Here is a 14852-nt window from a genome sequence, read left to right on the forward strand (position 1 = left end):
ATTTTAGAGAAATCTCCAGCTGCAAGTCTATTTTCTTTATTTTTTTGTTCTTTTGTTTGTTTGTTTTTAAAGTCACAGACACCAGTGTCTGACAAGTGCTACTTTATGTGAAATAAAGCTGTATGCTTAGTCTTATTTCTAATAGGTAACAGCCTGACTCTCTACAGCTATAGACATAGATGGATCTAATTGATCCCCATGAGGGGTTTTCAAAGGACAGAGTGCTTTTGAATCAACATGAAAGTTGTCTTACTTCCACATCCTTAGAGTGAGCAATAAATTTGAATCATGTCAGTTGAGGAATGTGGGGTATAAATCATCTCTTCTTGGTCTGAAAGTGTATTTGCTCACTTAAGAATTATTATAAAATATATTGTAAAAAATAAGCGTCGAAGTGACAATTCTTTTATTTTCTTTTGCTTTACTCTCTTTTCATAGGACTTTTGTGTGAAGGGTTAATTTAAGACTAGGTTTAACTATACCACTAGGTATTTGATTGATATTATTACTGCATCATCACTGAGCACTGCAAAGAATCAGAAAGCAATGACCTCGATCAAACACTGAGACAGCTTAGAAGAAAGATTTCATTAGGTGTTATGCCCCCAAATATACCCTGTACTGACTCCCCTTACCCTGAACTTAACTTCTAATTATTGTTTTCTTTACTTTTCTAGCCTTTGTATTTTTTTTTAATTTTTGTCTCTGCCTGCAGCATGCAGAAGTTCCCAGGCCAGGAATGGAATCTGTGCCACAGCAGCCACGCAAGCCGCTGCAGTGATAATGTCAGATCCTTAACCTGCTGTGCCACAAGGGAACTCCCTAGCCTTTGCCTTTAGATTTCCTGCCTCTAGTAGTCTATATTCTTTGATGCTCTTATTATATAGTTCATGGAAAAGATTTCAAGTGAATATCAACTAAGAGTGTACCTACCATTAGTGAAGTGGGGGTTTTCACAATGGCAGTCTCAAGAAATGAATTTTAAAACAAGTGACTATTCAGTTACAGTGGGAATTAATATTTATTTTGGATAAAAGTGATTGAAGTTACAGAGAGATTTTAGTGGATAATTATGCTCAGTATGTGCTACCTTTCTTCTGTTGCAAATGTGTAAAATTCTTATTTATCCTATGAACAAATTTCAAAATAAAATCTCTTAATCAAATTATTTTTGCGTGTAAAATGAAAAAATAGACAATTCAGCTTTAAACTTGCTCAATGTAGGAAGTGTTGGAAGATAAGAGAGTTATAAAATATATTTTATAAATATAAACTTCCACATATGAATTTAAAATTATAGTATTTAATAGAGGAATCAGATAGTTTTTTACTTTATCTCCTTTTATTTGATATGTCTAATTAAATCTCGCCACTTAAAATCAAGTAGTAACACTGATTAAGTACCATGATTACTTATCATAAATAGAAAGTAATATATAATGTAAATAATAACTGGTTGTTAAAATATACATGTCTTATATGAGTCCCACTTAAAAAAAATTATCTTACATCCCAAATCTGAACTGTTTAATAAACTTTTGGAAACATTTTTTAATCAATTGGAATTGATTTTTTCATCATAGATTAGTAGGCTGCCAAAGTAGCTGGCTTTCATTTGAGGGCCCTTTCTAATATGACAGAAATCTTGTTATGTGGACAAAAACCTAAGCTCACCTATAAAACATAAAGACTGAGAAGAAACAGAGAGTCATTTAGCAAGTGGCATCTGAGGGTAACATATGTAATTTATTTAAAATATTAATTAAATTAAATAGTAAAAAAAAAAATTGAAAAGTTGCCCATTCTCTATTATTCTCTTATTGAACAAGATTTTTTGTTTTTTCAGGGCCACACCTGCAGCATATGGAATTTTTCAGGCTTGGAGTTGAATCAGAGCTGCAGCTGCTGGCTTATGCCACAGCCACAGTTACTCAGGATCCAAGTCACATCTGTGACCTACAATGTAGATTGCAACAACGCCAGATCCTTAGTCCACTGGGCAAGGCCAGGGATCAAACCCTAATCTTCATGGATACTAGTCAGGTTCTTAACCTGCTGAGCCACAATGGAAATTCCTTGAACAAGACTGTGAGGATAAAAATAAGTATTGGTATTAAATGTGATTTTAAAAATATTTATAGGCTTTTTATTTTTAGAGCAAACACAAGAGAAGATACAAAGATTTCTCATCTACCCCTTGCCACTACAGGTGCATAGCCTCCTCCATTATCAACATCCCCATTGGAGTGGTACATGTATTACAATGATGAACCTATACTGACACATAATAACCATCCAAATTGCATAGTTAACCTTAGGATTCACTCTTAGTATTGTATAGTCTATGGGTTCAAACAAATGTGTCATGATATATATCCATTATTAAGTATTATACAGACATTTCACTGCCTCCAAAATTCTCTGTGTTCTTTCTATTCATTCCTACCCAACACCTATCCCTGACCTTTTACTCTCGACATAGTTTTTCCAGAATCTTATATACATGGAGTTATACAGTATGTAGCCTTTTCAGACTGGCATCTTTCTCTTAATACTACACATAGGTTTTCTTCCATATCTTGGGTTGATAGCTTAGTTTTTTGTTTGTTTGTTTTAGTGCTAAGTAATAGCCTATTGTCTGGATGTACTAGACAATACATCCACTCGCCTGTTGAATATCTTGATAGTCTTCAGTCCTAGGAATTACTGATAAAGCTGTGTAAATATCCCACGTGTAGGTTTTTAATGTGGACATAAATTGTCAATTATCTTGTGTCGATACCAAGGAGTTCAATTGCTGGATCGTGTGGTAAGAGTATGCATAGATTTTTAAGAAGCTACCAAATGTCCTACAAAGTAGCTGTACCATTTTGCATTTCCGCAAGCAATGAATGCGAGGTCCCTTTGCTCCACATCGTTGTCAGTGTTCAGTGTTGTCAGGGTTCTGGATTTTGGCCTTTCTAATAAGTGTGAAGTGTTATTTCATTGTGGTTTCAATTAGTGTTTCCCTGATAACACATGCTGTGGAGCGTCTTTTCATGTGCTTATTTGCCATCTGTATATATTCTTTGGTAAGATGTTTGTAAAGATTTTCACCCATTTTTAATTGGGTTGTTGATTTTCATATTGTTCAGTTTTAAGAATGCTAATTTTTTTCCAATGCATACAAAAATAAACAGCAGAAGTTTTGCTTTTCTTTAATATTGTCAACTACAGATACAACCTCGTTGTAAAAGGGAGATGATGATGGATGCATTACCTGTTAAGAGCATGTCCGAAGCTTATACACATTCATTTGTCTTACTGAGTCTGACCTCTGCTGAGTTTCTGGGCAATTGCTACCCAGGAGATGAAAGAGAGATTACAGATATGCAAACCTGGTAATTATAAATCTCAGAACTAGCTTTAAGAAATCTGCAAATGAGGGTCATCAACACTCAGCTTTTTTCTTTACGTTTGTTCACACAGTTACATTCCAGCCAATTAAAATATTCTCCTACCCTCCATTTCTTCCCCTTCACCCTAGACTTCTGCCATTTTGTGTAGCAAAGCATATTTGTCTTCAATGCTTATTGTAACTTCCTTCAAGAATTGTGTTTTTTTCATATTCATTAAAGATACCATATAACTTTATCATGGTATTTATCATTTTTGCTTATTGCATAGATATGTAGTCACTCTTAAACCACAATCTTCAAAAACAAAAAATGAAAGCACTTTTTCTGGGAGTTCCCACTGTGGTTCAACAGTAAAGAACTCGACTATTATCCATGAGGATGTAGGTTCAATCCCTGACCTTGCTCAGTGGATTAAGCATGCAGCATTGCTGTGAGCTGTGGTGTAGGTCATAGACACGACTAGGATTGTGTGTTGCTGTGGCTGTGGCATAGGCCAGCGGCTGCAGCTCCGATTCCACCTCTAGCCTGGGAACTTCCATACACTGTGGATGCAGCCCTAAAAAACAAAACAAAAAGAATATTTCCTTGTTCTCTCAAATACTATATGCAAAATAAATTTAATTGAAATGTTTTCTTGATGTATGATATTTATCCTAATATATAAAGGAACGTGTTAATGTGATATAGAATGCTTGTGCCTGTGTATGTGTGCATTTGCACTTTTAGTTTTAAATTTTATTTATTTATTTTTGCTGTGTCCATGACATGTGGAAGTCCCCAGGCCAGGGATTGAAGTTGTGCTACAACAGTCATCCTGGCCACTGCAGTGATGCTGGATCCTTAACCTGATGTGCCGCAGGAGAACTCCTATATTTTTTAATTGAGTATAGAATATCTAGATACAGACCTAGATGTGTAAATAAGTGTTTTTAATTTTTAAGGGTTTGTAGACCCTTGTGTTTAGAGATAATCTTTATAGGATCTTAACACAATGTATTTAAGAATATACTTTTCTTTTTTTTTTTGTAAAATGGCTTCTCAATTCCTTAGCTTCTATAAATGGAGTTAATGGATGCTAAATGACATCAGTACATTTGCAAGGAGACATCATACAAAGAACAACTGCAAAAAATAATTATCTGGATAGTCCTGAACACTAACTGTAACACAATTGTGAAAAAGTCAAATAGGGCTGACTCCCTACATATTAACACATTTAGTTCCTATTTCAGTGTCCAAATTCCACACTCTTTTTTATTTTTTTTTCCTGGAGTTTCTTTTAAATATTTTATAATATCAAGTTCTATCTGCTTTTTCTTTCCAGGTTCTATCATTTGTACACCAAATCTCTAATTTTTTTATTTAATATTTTTTTGGTTTGTATACTTATGTTCCCTGTATACCTTTAAATAATCTAAACTTTTACAATATTTTTTAATATTACTTAGTTCTAGCCATTGTTAAATACCAACCAGTTATCGCCACTTAGAATTAATTAATTTATGAAAGATGGCTTATGATAAACTTTTTTTTAAGGTGAGCTTTAAACATTCATTTTTTTTTTAGGTGAGCTTTAAAATTATTTCCTTATGTTGAGCCCAATTTCTTGTTTGATATAACTCTAATCACTTTTTCATATTCTATTTTTTATTATTTAATGGAGAGAAAAATAATTTATTTTTATGGCCTGTTCTCTTAGAAAATATTGAAGATTTCACTAGCAATTGGGAGAAAACATTTTATCCATAAGGTTATATAGTATGTTTATTAAGATAAAATAGTTAATCCTTTGAGCACAACTTACCTTATCTCTTTCTTTTTCCATTCATATTGTGAATTTTAATATACTTGCAAGAGACACATCTGATAAAGGACTTTTCTCCAAAATATACATTCTTAGAAGTCCAGGATAAAGGAGATGAAATAGTGTGAGAAAGTATTTTAATGGGAGGAAATAGAATTGTGTTCACAAAGGTAAAGAGTTGAATTTTGATAAACCTCATTTTCATATTTTAATGCTAGTTCTGAATGAACTTATCAATTACTTTATTTTCATGTCTGTAATCTTGTCTTAATCTTCCTGCTTAAACATTGTCCAGAAATAGCAGATTCCACTTTCAATTAGACAATTGAGTATATTTAAGCTTCAGGCATACTCTTATGAAATTGTTTATCCATCAGAATTTCCTTACAGTGGGATTGTAATTGAAGTTGACAACACTAAAGAAAAGATATACTTTGCTGCTATGCTTTGTTTATTTTGTTTGCACTGGAAAAATGATTGTATTCTCTCTACATTTTTTACTAACTGAATAATGAAGAGTAATCATTTGAGAAGTTGTTGATGGAGAATTTAACTCACTATGGAGAATAAAAAATTCCTTGGTGAATTAAGTTATTTTGTTCTCCCCTTCAAAGGACCAATTCATTGAGGGTCACTGTAAAAGGAGCTCTTGCAAAGAACACATACAAAAATGAAAAAGTTTACTTTTGTCTGCTTCAGTGGCAATTAACTAACAATATATAGTGGCTTTGTAATAACTTATTTGTGTGTGTCTTAGGGCTGAGCACTTTGGTCAGAGTTTTTAAACATCAAGGCTATTACAGAGAGAGAAACTGAGGCCTAGAAAGATCTGACCATGTCTTCAGTAAGGATGGGAAAATAATGTGAACCTAGTCAGCTAGATTGTAATTGGTTTGCTGCTAAAGATTAATGAAATATTTATCTAGATGTTTGAGTTGATTTGTTATCATAGGATTGTTGAAAATACAAATAAAATTTCATAGTTTTCAGTAGCTTATTACACAAAATAAAAAGTCCAAAAAAAGTTAGTAAAAGGTGTACAATATTTGATTCTTTAAGATATGATAGCTATAGGCCGTATTATATATCTGCAAGTATTCCAAATATTTTACATGGGTTTCTCTGGCTTAAGCCTTACAACAATTTTAATTAAATCTGAAAAATATTTACTTGAACTGTGATAAAATGCACATTGATCAGGCTGGAAATACAAAAGCCTCAATACACAGTTTCTTTTTGACATTTTTTCATACATGTGAAGAAAAAACCTTATTACTTGAGATTTAATACATTTTGTGTTTCTAGATAATCACAAAGTTCTCATCAGGTTTAGACATAACTAAGGATTTATTGTTAAAATTGACTGGATTTGTGATACAGATCTGCAGCTCTAATTTTTATGAGGATTTGACTTGGTAGCCAATGATAATTTTGTTTTAAGGAAATTTTATATTATTCTAGTGATATAGTGAAGAACATCTCAGTAGCCAAGTATCCAGATGTTAGGATGGTGAACTATTTTTGAGGCTATCATGTGACTCGTATATGCTTCATGTGACTCCTCAGAATGAAGGAATCTTGAAGTCTACATTTTATTTGTTACTGACATAAATTTTGAGGGTTTACATTTTGCCTGCCAGAAGTTCAATTTCTTTTATTTTCTTTTTCATTTTTTAAAGTTTTATAGAAGTATAGTTGGTTTACAATGTTCTGATACTTTCTGCTGTATAACAAAGTGAATCAGTTGTACATGTACACACATCCATTCCTTTTCAGAATCTTTTCCCACTTAGGTTATCACAGAATATTGGGTAGGGTTCCCTGTGCTATACAGCAGGTCCTGGTTGGCCAGTCATTCCATATATCATAGTGGGAAGTTTCTTTGCTTTCTTTCAAAGTGCTGAGAGATTACCCTATATAAGTGCAAATTCCACTTCTCTTTTCTTTCTTTTTTATAATTTATTTATATGCTTTTAGAGAATAGCTCTTTTATCACAGTTACTTGAAATTTTTAAATATTGTTTTGATTTTTTAAATATTAGTTTTTAAAAATATATCATAAGTAGATATAGAAACTTTCACAATGGTAAACATTGCAATATTAGGATCCAGTTCATAAAATGCCCCAGATTATTTAATGAGTTAAGAGAATGTTATTTTTCAGAAAGAAATGAGCTAAAGATTAGACAAATCACAAGAAGGAAATGAAATATTAGTCATAAGGGAAAAAAGGAAAGAAAAGCTTTCTTTTAAAGATGGCATCTATAGTTGGGTATTAAACGGTCAGTAACTCTATTTAAAATGACTTCTTTCTTCAGAGACATTTGGCCAAGGCCGTCAGTGTGATTTGGGACAACAGGCATTAGATTCAATTCAAGGGAATAGTTGTAACAAAGCTATAAGAAAAGACTGTAGAATAAATATGTCTGGATACTCAAAGATATAATATAAATAATTCCATGCTTGAAATGTGATCAAGTAATAGGAACAGTTGGTTGTCCTTATAAAATTTATAATTCAATTCCCACATGCAAGTAGAAGATACTATGAATAGAATAGATTCAATCCTACTCTGAAGAAACTTTCTGTATAATCAACAAAATCAACAATTGTTTTGCTCTTCTCATTTGAGAGAGACTATTAACACCTATTAAAATAGATAAATAAGATAAAAGAAGATCTAGAATTTTGTAATAAGGGAGCAATGAATGCTTCCTAGAGGGATTTGGCAAGGCTTTATGAGAAGAACATGAGCAAAGGAAAGGTATGATCACATTCTTATTTAGCCAGGTTTTACTGTCCATATTATAATACTGAGAACACTGTCACCACATGATTGTTATCTAAACTACTAAATACAGAACCCATATTTAATCAGTGTTTGCCTAAACTTTATTTTCTTTCCATTAGAGGAAGCTGCTTTGAGGTCTCTGAAGATAAGTCAGAGGCTAAATGTAAAGCTTTGGGGGCAGGCAAGAGTTGATGTTCAGATACATAAGACCATACACAGTAAGAAGACCACTTACAGTTATTTTTAAAAAAAATGACTGTAGGAGTTCCCGTCATGGCGCAGTGGTTAACGAATCCGACTAGAAACCATGAGGTTGCGGGTTCGGTCCCTAGCCTTACTCAGTGGGTTAAGGATCCTGCATTGCCCTGAGCTGTGGTTTAGGTTGCAGACGCGGCTTGGATCCCGCGTTGCTGTGGCGCTGGCCTATGCCGGTGGCTGCAGCTCTGATTGGACCCCTAGCCTGGGACCCTCCATATGCCACAGGAGCGTCCCTAGAAAAGGCAAAAAGACATAAATAAATAAATAGGTAAATAAATAAATAAAATAAAAACTAAATAAAAAAGTGACTGTAGACCCGAGAATGGGAAAAGCTTAAGCAACATGGAAGAAAATAAAAATATAACAACTTTGATTTAGGTATATGTCGATTATGGTATGTTTCTTTTTCTTTAGAGTTCTATTGTACTTATATGCCTCTGAATGGAATTTAAGGACAGAAGTGTTGTGCCTTTATTAATTTAATAATTTTTAAGTGTTTCATTTCTCATTCAACATTTTAAACAAACAAAGGAAGCTGTCTAAACTGAAATAAAACTTAATTGTGCTATGAGGAAAATAAGAATGAGGAGGATTAGAAAGAAAAAAAATGCTACAGGAACTGATAGGAAATTGGCAACTACTATTTAACAAAGTTTGAGGGAAATGTATTGGGATTTCTAAGGAAACAATTTAATTGTGATGTTGATGAAGCAATTTCAATCTGAGTGTTGTGTGTGGCTTAAGTTCTCAGTAAAATGTTTATGAAAATAGATTTAACTGAATTTACTGTCATTTAGTTATGTCACCAGACAAAAATATTTAAAAAACAAACATTAGTGAATAATAGAAGAGTGAAGATACTTTGGTCTCTTACTAGTACCTTAACAAAATAATATTTCCTACTTGATCTGAGTCATCACTCCTACACTTTTATTGCTTAAGAATGAGATGTAATACTTTTAATGTAACTGTATCACCAAGTGTTTTTTTTTTACAAAAATGTGTTTGAGAATTGGGACAGGGTGGAAGTTCGCTTTTCTATTAGCTGTGAGGAAGTTATTAGACAAATTAAAAGAAACAATTTTAAGGTGAATTCTTACCTAATGGAGAGAAAATAACTTTTTTTTTTTTTTGCTATTTCTTGGGCCGCTCCCAAGGCATATGGAGGTTCCCAGGCTAGGGGTCGAATCGGAGCCATAGCCACCAGCTTACGCCAGAGCCACAGCAACGTGGGATCCAAGCCGCGTCTGCAACCTACACCACAGCTCACGGCAACGCCAGATCGTTAACCCACTGAGCAAGGGCAGGGACTGAACCCGCAACCTCATGGTTCCTAGTAGGATTCGTTAACCACTGCGCCACTACGGGAACTCCAGAAAATAACTTTTTAAGGCATTTCTTTAAACTCATTTACAGAAAAGTAATAAAATTGTTCTCTGTCAAGTGGTCTGCACAACTTAATGCATTAATTTCTGATTTCCATTCAGTTGTTAAAACAGGTTTCTTAGCAACAGTCACTGTGCATCTTTCTATGAACTATAGATTTGTATTATATGTAGAGCATAAGCATCTTTTTAAAAATTTGAATCTCATGTACTCACCAAGTAAGTATAAGATGACTCAAACACAATCTGTATCTAACAGTTTTGCTCATTTAAACTGGTGAGTTGGGCCAAATTAGACAGTTCATACTATACAGTTGTAATTGGTTGCAATTAAGATAGTAATCTACCTTTAGAGTGGATGTGAACTGTAGCAAACCCAAAATGCACAAGGGACGGCTCACTCAGGGATGGTGTTTCTCCTCAAAGTGCTCTAGATATTTTAGAACTAGGTCATGTCTTCTCTGCAAATATCCAGAAAATATGAGTGTTTCATTGTCTGTTCATCGATGGCCATTTCTTATCAAGTCTCCTAATTGCTATAGTGGAAACATATCACAAGAAAATGGTAGGTATCTCATGTTTATCATCCAGTCAGGCTCAGGGATAAGCTGGTCACACAAAGGTGGGGCCTTAGGAAAATGCCAGGACCTGGTGTTAAGAGTATGACCAGCTATGAAAAGATGCTGAAGCTGTTGTGCTGAAAAGAAAATATTCAAATAAGAAGGAAGAAAGCTTTCTGAGAGGATAACATCCTGAGAAAGGGAGTACCAAATATCACAAGGTGATGGAGATGAAAACTAGATGCTGGAAAGTAGTGAATGGGAACAAAATAAAAGCACTATTGTGAGAAATACGCCCTGGCTATTGGGCCCATGACTTGTACGTCAGGAGTTTGTGGAAGCTTTGCAGTTTGTGAATATTAAAGCTGAAGGCTACAAAAATGTCACAACTTTGTGGATTTTTTACTATATCAATGTAATACAGATAACCATATATGCCAAATATACATATATATATGAGCATATATATATAATAACATAGCTACATAGGAGTAATACTTCTATATTTTATTATAATTAAATTAGTATGAATTTTTAGGGGTTTTTTTTTTTTTTGGTCTTTTGTCTTTTTAGAGCCGCACTGGTGGCATATGGAGGTACCCAGGCTAGGGGTCGAATCAGAGATGTAGCTGCTGGCTTACACCACAGCCACAGTAACATGGGATCCAATCTGCATCTACAACCTAACCACAGCTGCTCATGGCAATGCCAGATCCTTAACCCACTGAGCTGGGCCAGGGATCAAATCCGCATTCTCATGGATACTTGTTGGGTTTTTTAACCACTGAGCCACAATGGGAACTCCAAAGTTAGCATGAATTTGAATCTAAGTTAAGATATATATGGCACAACTGAGAGCAGATAATAAGAAAATAACTCAAAAATGTAGTATAAAGTTATTAAAAGAATTAACATCCCACTAGAAAACATTTACTTAATGCAAAAGAGATTATCAGAGAAGAAATCTAGGAACATTACACCATCACAATTATTATCCTATAGAAGCAAAATTTCCAGATAATTGGAGTTTATCCCAGTTAATGAATTAAATGAAAAACATCTGAACTAATAAGTTTAAAATCTGTCTTAAAGCCTACCACATACTGCATAACTTGAATATGTGAAAATGATTGAATTGTTCAGTTTAAATTGGGAAATTGTATAGTATGTCAATAAAATTATTATTAAAAAAAAGCTTACAAAGAAATTAAGCCTATTTTTGAGAAGTGACAGTTTCTTGCAATGACAGAAGTAGTGTATGTATGTTACGGTCAGAACAGAGGACTAATAGGAAACAATACTTAGAAAGTATTACATTCCAGGGAGTTCCCATTGTGGCTCAGCAGTTTATGAACCTGACTAGTATCCACAAGTTAAGGATCTGGCATTGCCTTGAGCTGTGGTGTAGGTCGCAAATGAGGCTTGGATCCCTAGATACTGTCTGTGGCTGTGACATAGGCCAGCAGCTGCAGCTCTGATTTGAGCCTTAGCCTGGGAATTCCCATATGCCACAGGTTCTGCTGAAAAACAAAAAGAAAGAAAGAAAGTATTACATGCCATGTAAAGTAGGAGAAACAGATTTCATTCTATATAGAAAATAGTGACAGAATCTCAGCAATGCAAGGTAACTTTAGACTCTCCATTCACACTTAAGTTTGTTCTATCACATCTGCACCAAATATTTGATTTCTCCTGGTACTTAACCATTTTCTGAGGAAACCCATTATGAATTTATGCAGTTTTGTTGTATTCATATGAAATCATAATTTCTATAGATTCCATTCTCCTATCTATGGAGATATACTTCCCTGAAACCTAACAGGGAAATATAATACCTGTTTCACAGGAATGTCCTTATTAAATTAAAGGCAACTAGCATGTTCTTGTGTCTTCTTTCCTTCAGCCTGAATGGCTCTAGTTATTACAACTACTCACAACCCATTGAATCAAATTTTTCTTCAGACCCAATGTTCCTTTTTGTCTCTTGGCAAGACTCTGGTGTACAGGAAAGGCTTCCAGTCTCGTCTCCTTCAAAGGCATACACTCTGTGCCTTACAAGTGATTAGCTTTGAACTTATTACATACCCTGATTATACCTTATGAAGTGGTCATTACCCACAAGATCATGTCCCACCTTCTTAATATAATTTTCAAGTCCCTTCTTGACCTAAATCACTTATCTTTTTTTTCATGTTACTGTGTCTGATATTTTTCCATAATTCCCAGCAATTTATAATTCCCCACACAAACCCCAAGGTTTTGCCACTACTGTTGTGGCTTCCAGAAATAGCTTTCCTCTTCTCACTTTGTCTGTCTCTCTCTTCTTGGGAATAATTCCTTTTACAGCCTTCTAATAACAGACCAACATCGTATGCAGGAAGGTTTTCCTGAACCACTAGGTTTTGAACCATGTCTTTTTAGTTTTGTAGGGTCTTTTCTGTCCTTTTATCAGGCATCAAAATCACCTGTTTATCTGTGTTCTATCAACTAGACTCTTTGTTGGTAAGCAGTGCACTTTACTATTTTTATGTGCTTCAGCCCTCTTCCAATGCCTAGTGCATGCTGGGCACTCAGCAAATATTTAGTGAATTGTATGATTAAGCACTTGCAATTGTTAGTCTACACAGAGTTCTTCCAGAAATGCTAGAGTCACTAAGCAGATTCAGTAACAATTTTCTTCTTAATTTGGCATGTGCCCAAGTTGAATAAAGGTGCTGAAAAGTGATTTTGTTCAGAAAAGGACATCATGAAATAGGGAGAATTAAACTCATGATATCCTATACTCCCTGACTTTTAAATATACCTTAACTTTGTTTATAATTTTTGAGAGCATTTTTATGAGACAGAAGGCATCAATGCATTCTCACAAATCAACAATGGAAATATCAAATGTAGATTAAAACTTGGTTCATACTCTGATCCTAACAGTTACTAATAAATATTGAAGTTAAGTTATAAATCCCATCTGTAAAGACAAACTAGCTTTGCTCTAGTTATGCTGAAATTTTACTGAAGTTATCTGCACACTGCCCTAGTTTTAAATAACCAGTTTTTTCAAAATTATAACTTGTTATATTGAAACATATACCTTGACTAGCTTTTCGCGATAGCCTGGAGGTTAAGTGGGCTGACTACGATGATGTCATCTGCTTTCAGCCACTGTTTGTAACCTTGACTCTCTGGCCTGAAAAATGGTGATCGATATATGATGCATTGAGCCTTTTGATTAGCAGAGCCCTTTCACATAAAATAATCTATTTCAAATTGGTAACACTATCTAATGATAATTATATGGAAATCATTGATGACCTGGTTCAAATATCAGCTCTAAAACTTTCTAACTTTGTGAATTTTGGCAGTCTCCTCATATGTAAAATAGGGAGATCACTAATACTCATTCTTTAGGGCTGTTGTGGGACTTTATTAAATTAACATATATAAGTATTTAGGATAATATCTAACTCAGTAAGAGTTCAAAATGTCTATTAATATGATATTTGAAAATACACGTTTAAAAATAATTTTACGCATATTACTCTATATGTCCATTGTAACATAATTAGTGATATATGTAAAATTATATATCAAATGTAGTATCTTTTTTATTCATTTTCTTGGATTTCTTACTCTAGCTGTATCATAGTAAAGAAGGCAACATTTGTTACTATCAAGACGTTTAGCTAATAAAAAAGATAAAAGGGGAATCATTAGCCAAGGTCATTTTTTAAATGGTATCCTTATATTTAGAGTAATAAAAAAAACATGGCTGTTTTATATGTGTTTGAGGAAACACTTCTGTAGAATTATGGCATTGTCAGTTCAAAAAAACATTCCTCTTAGTTTCCATAATACGATTTTTTTCTGTCCATGGAAACAAAGATTCTACTTCTGTTCTCACCTCTTTGTAGCTATTTCCAGATGCCTCCTCACATCCAGCTCTTCCCACAGCCACCATTAAGGAATATTTTACTGCTTGAAAAAGTTTTAATATTCAGCAGGTTAAGGAAACCCATGGTCAGCTTTAGAATTTTAGTCTCTGCTGAGCTTTCAAGGTGTCAAGACCCTAAAATAATATGAACAGCAGGAGTACTAAATCTTTCATTATTTCCAGTTTCCCCTTGAGCATACTGACTTTGCAATAAAGAAGCTGTCATTTACACTCTTCTTTATTGCAAGGAGGGTAATAGCTACAGGGAGAAAAATAAGGAACTGTGTCAAGTTAGCCTGCCTGCCATTATGATTAATGTGTAATCATTGCACATTTGCATCTACTCTTTTTATATACAGGTACTTCATAGATTGGAAGAGTGATGGGGACAGCTCCTTTACAATAGATGGAACTGAAGGAACCATCGCCACTAATGAATTACTAGACAGAGAAAGCACCGCACAGTATAATTTCTCCATAATTGCGAGTAAAGTTAGTAAGTATGGCGTGGACGGAATCAATGTTATACTGCAGTTCTTTGGATTTCACACTCTGAAATGAGTCCCTGCTGAGGTGTTTTTCATTTTTGGACTGACAGCTGAGTGGTCTCCCGGGGAATCTCAGAAACCTGTTCCTTTTCCTCCTAACATAAGTCCAGAAAAATGGTGACAGCTGCCAATGAGCTCTGTTTGCAGGACTACATGAATATCTCACAGTGCATTTCATTG

The 14852-nt window shown here is 34.2% G+C and overlaps 1 protein-coding gene across 1 annotated transcript in view; it reads left to right on the forward strand.

Moving 5' to 3' along the window:
* The window catches only part of CDH12 (cadherin 12), a 285184-nt gene that overhangs the window by 240706 nt on the left and 29626 nt on the right, over nt 1-14852 (forward strand). The window contains exon 7 of the mRNA XM_047754076.1: nt 14484-14620. Coding sequence (XP_047610032.1) covers nt 14484-14620 — 137 coding nt within the window. The remainder of the gene's footprint in view (nt 1-14483; nt 14621-14852) is intronic.

Source organism: Phacochoerus africanus, chromosome 1 (assembly GCF_016906955.1).
Source record: "Phacochoerus africanus isolate WHEZ1 chromosome 1, ROS_Pafr_v1, whole genome shotgun sequence".
NCBI classification, from domain to species: domain Eukaryota; kingdom Metazoa; phylum Chordata; class Mammalia; order Artiodactyla; family Suidae; genus Phacochoerus; species Phacochoerus africanus.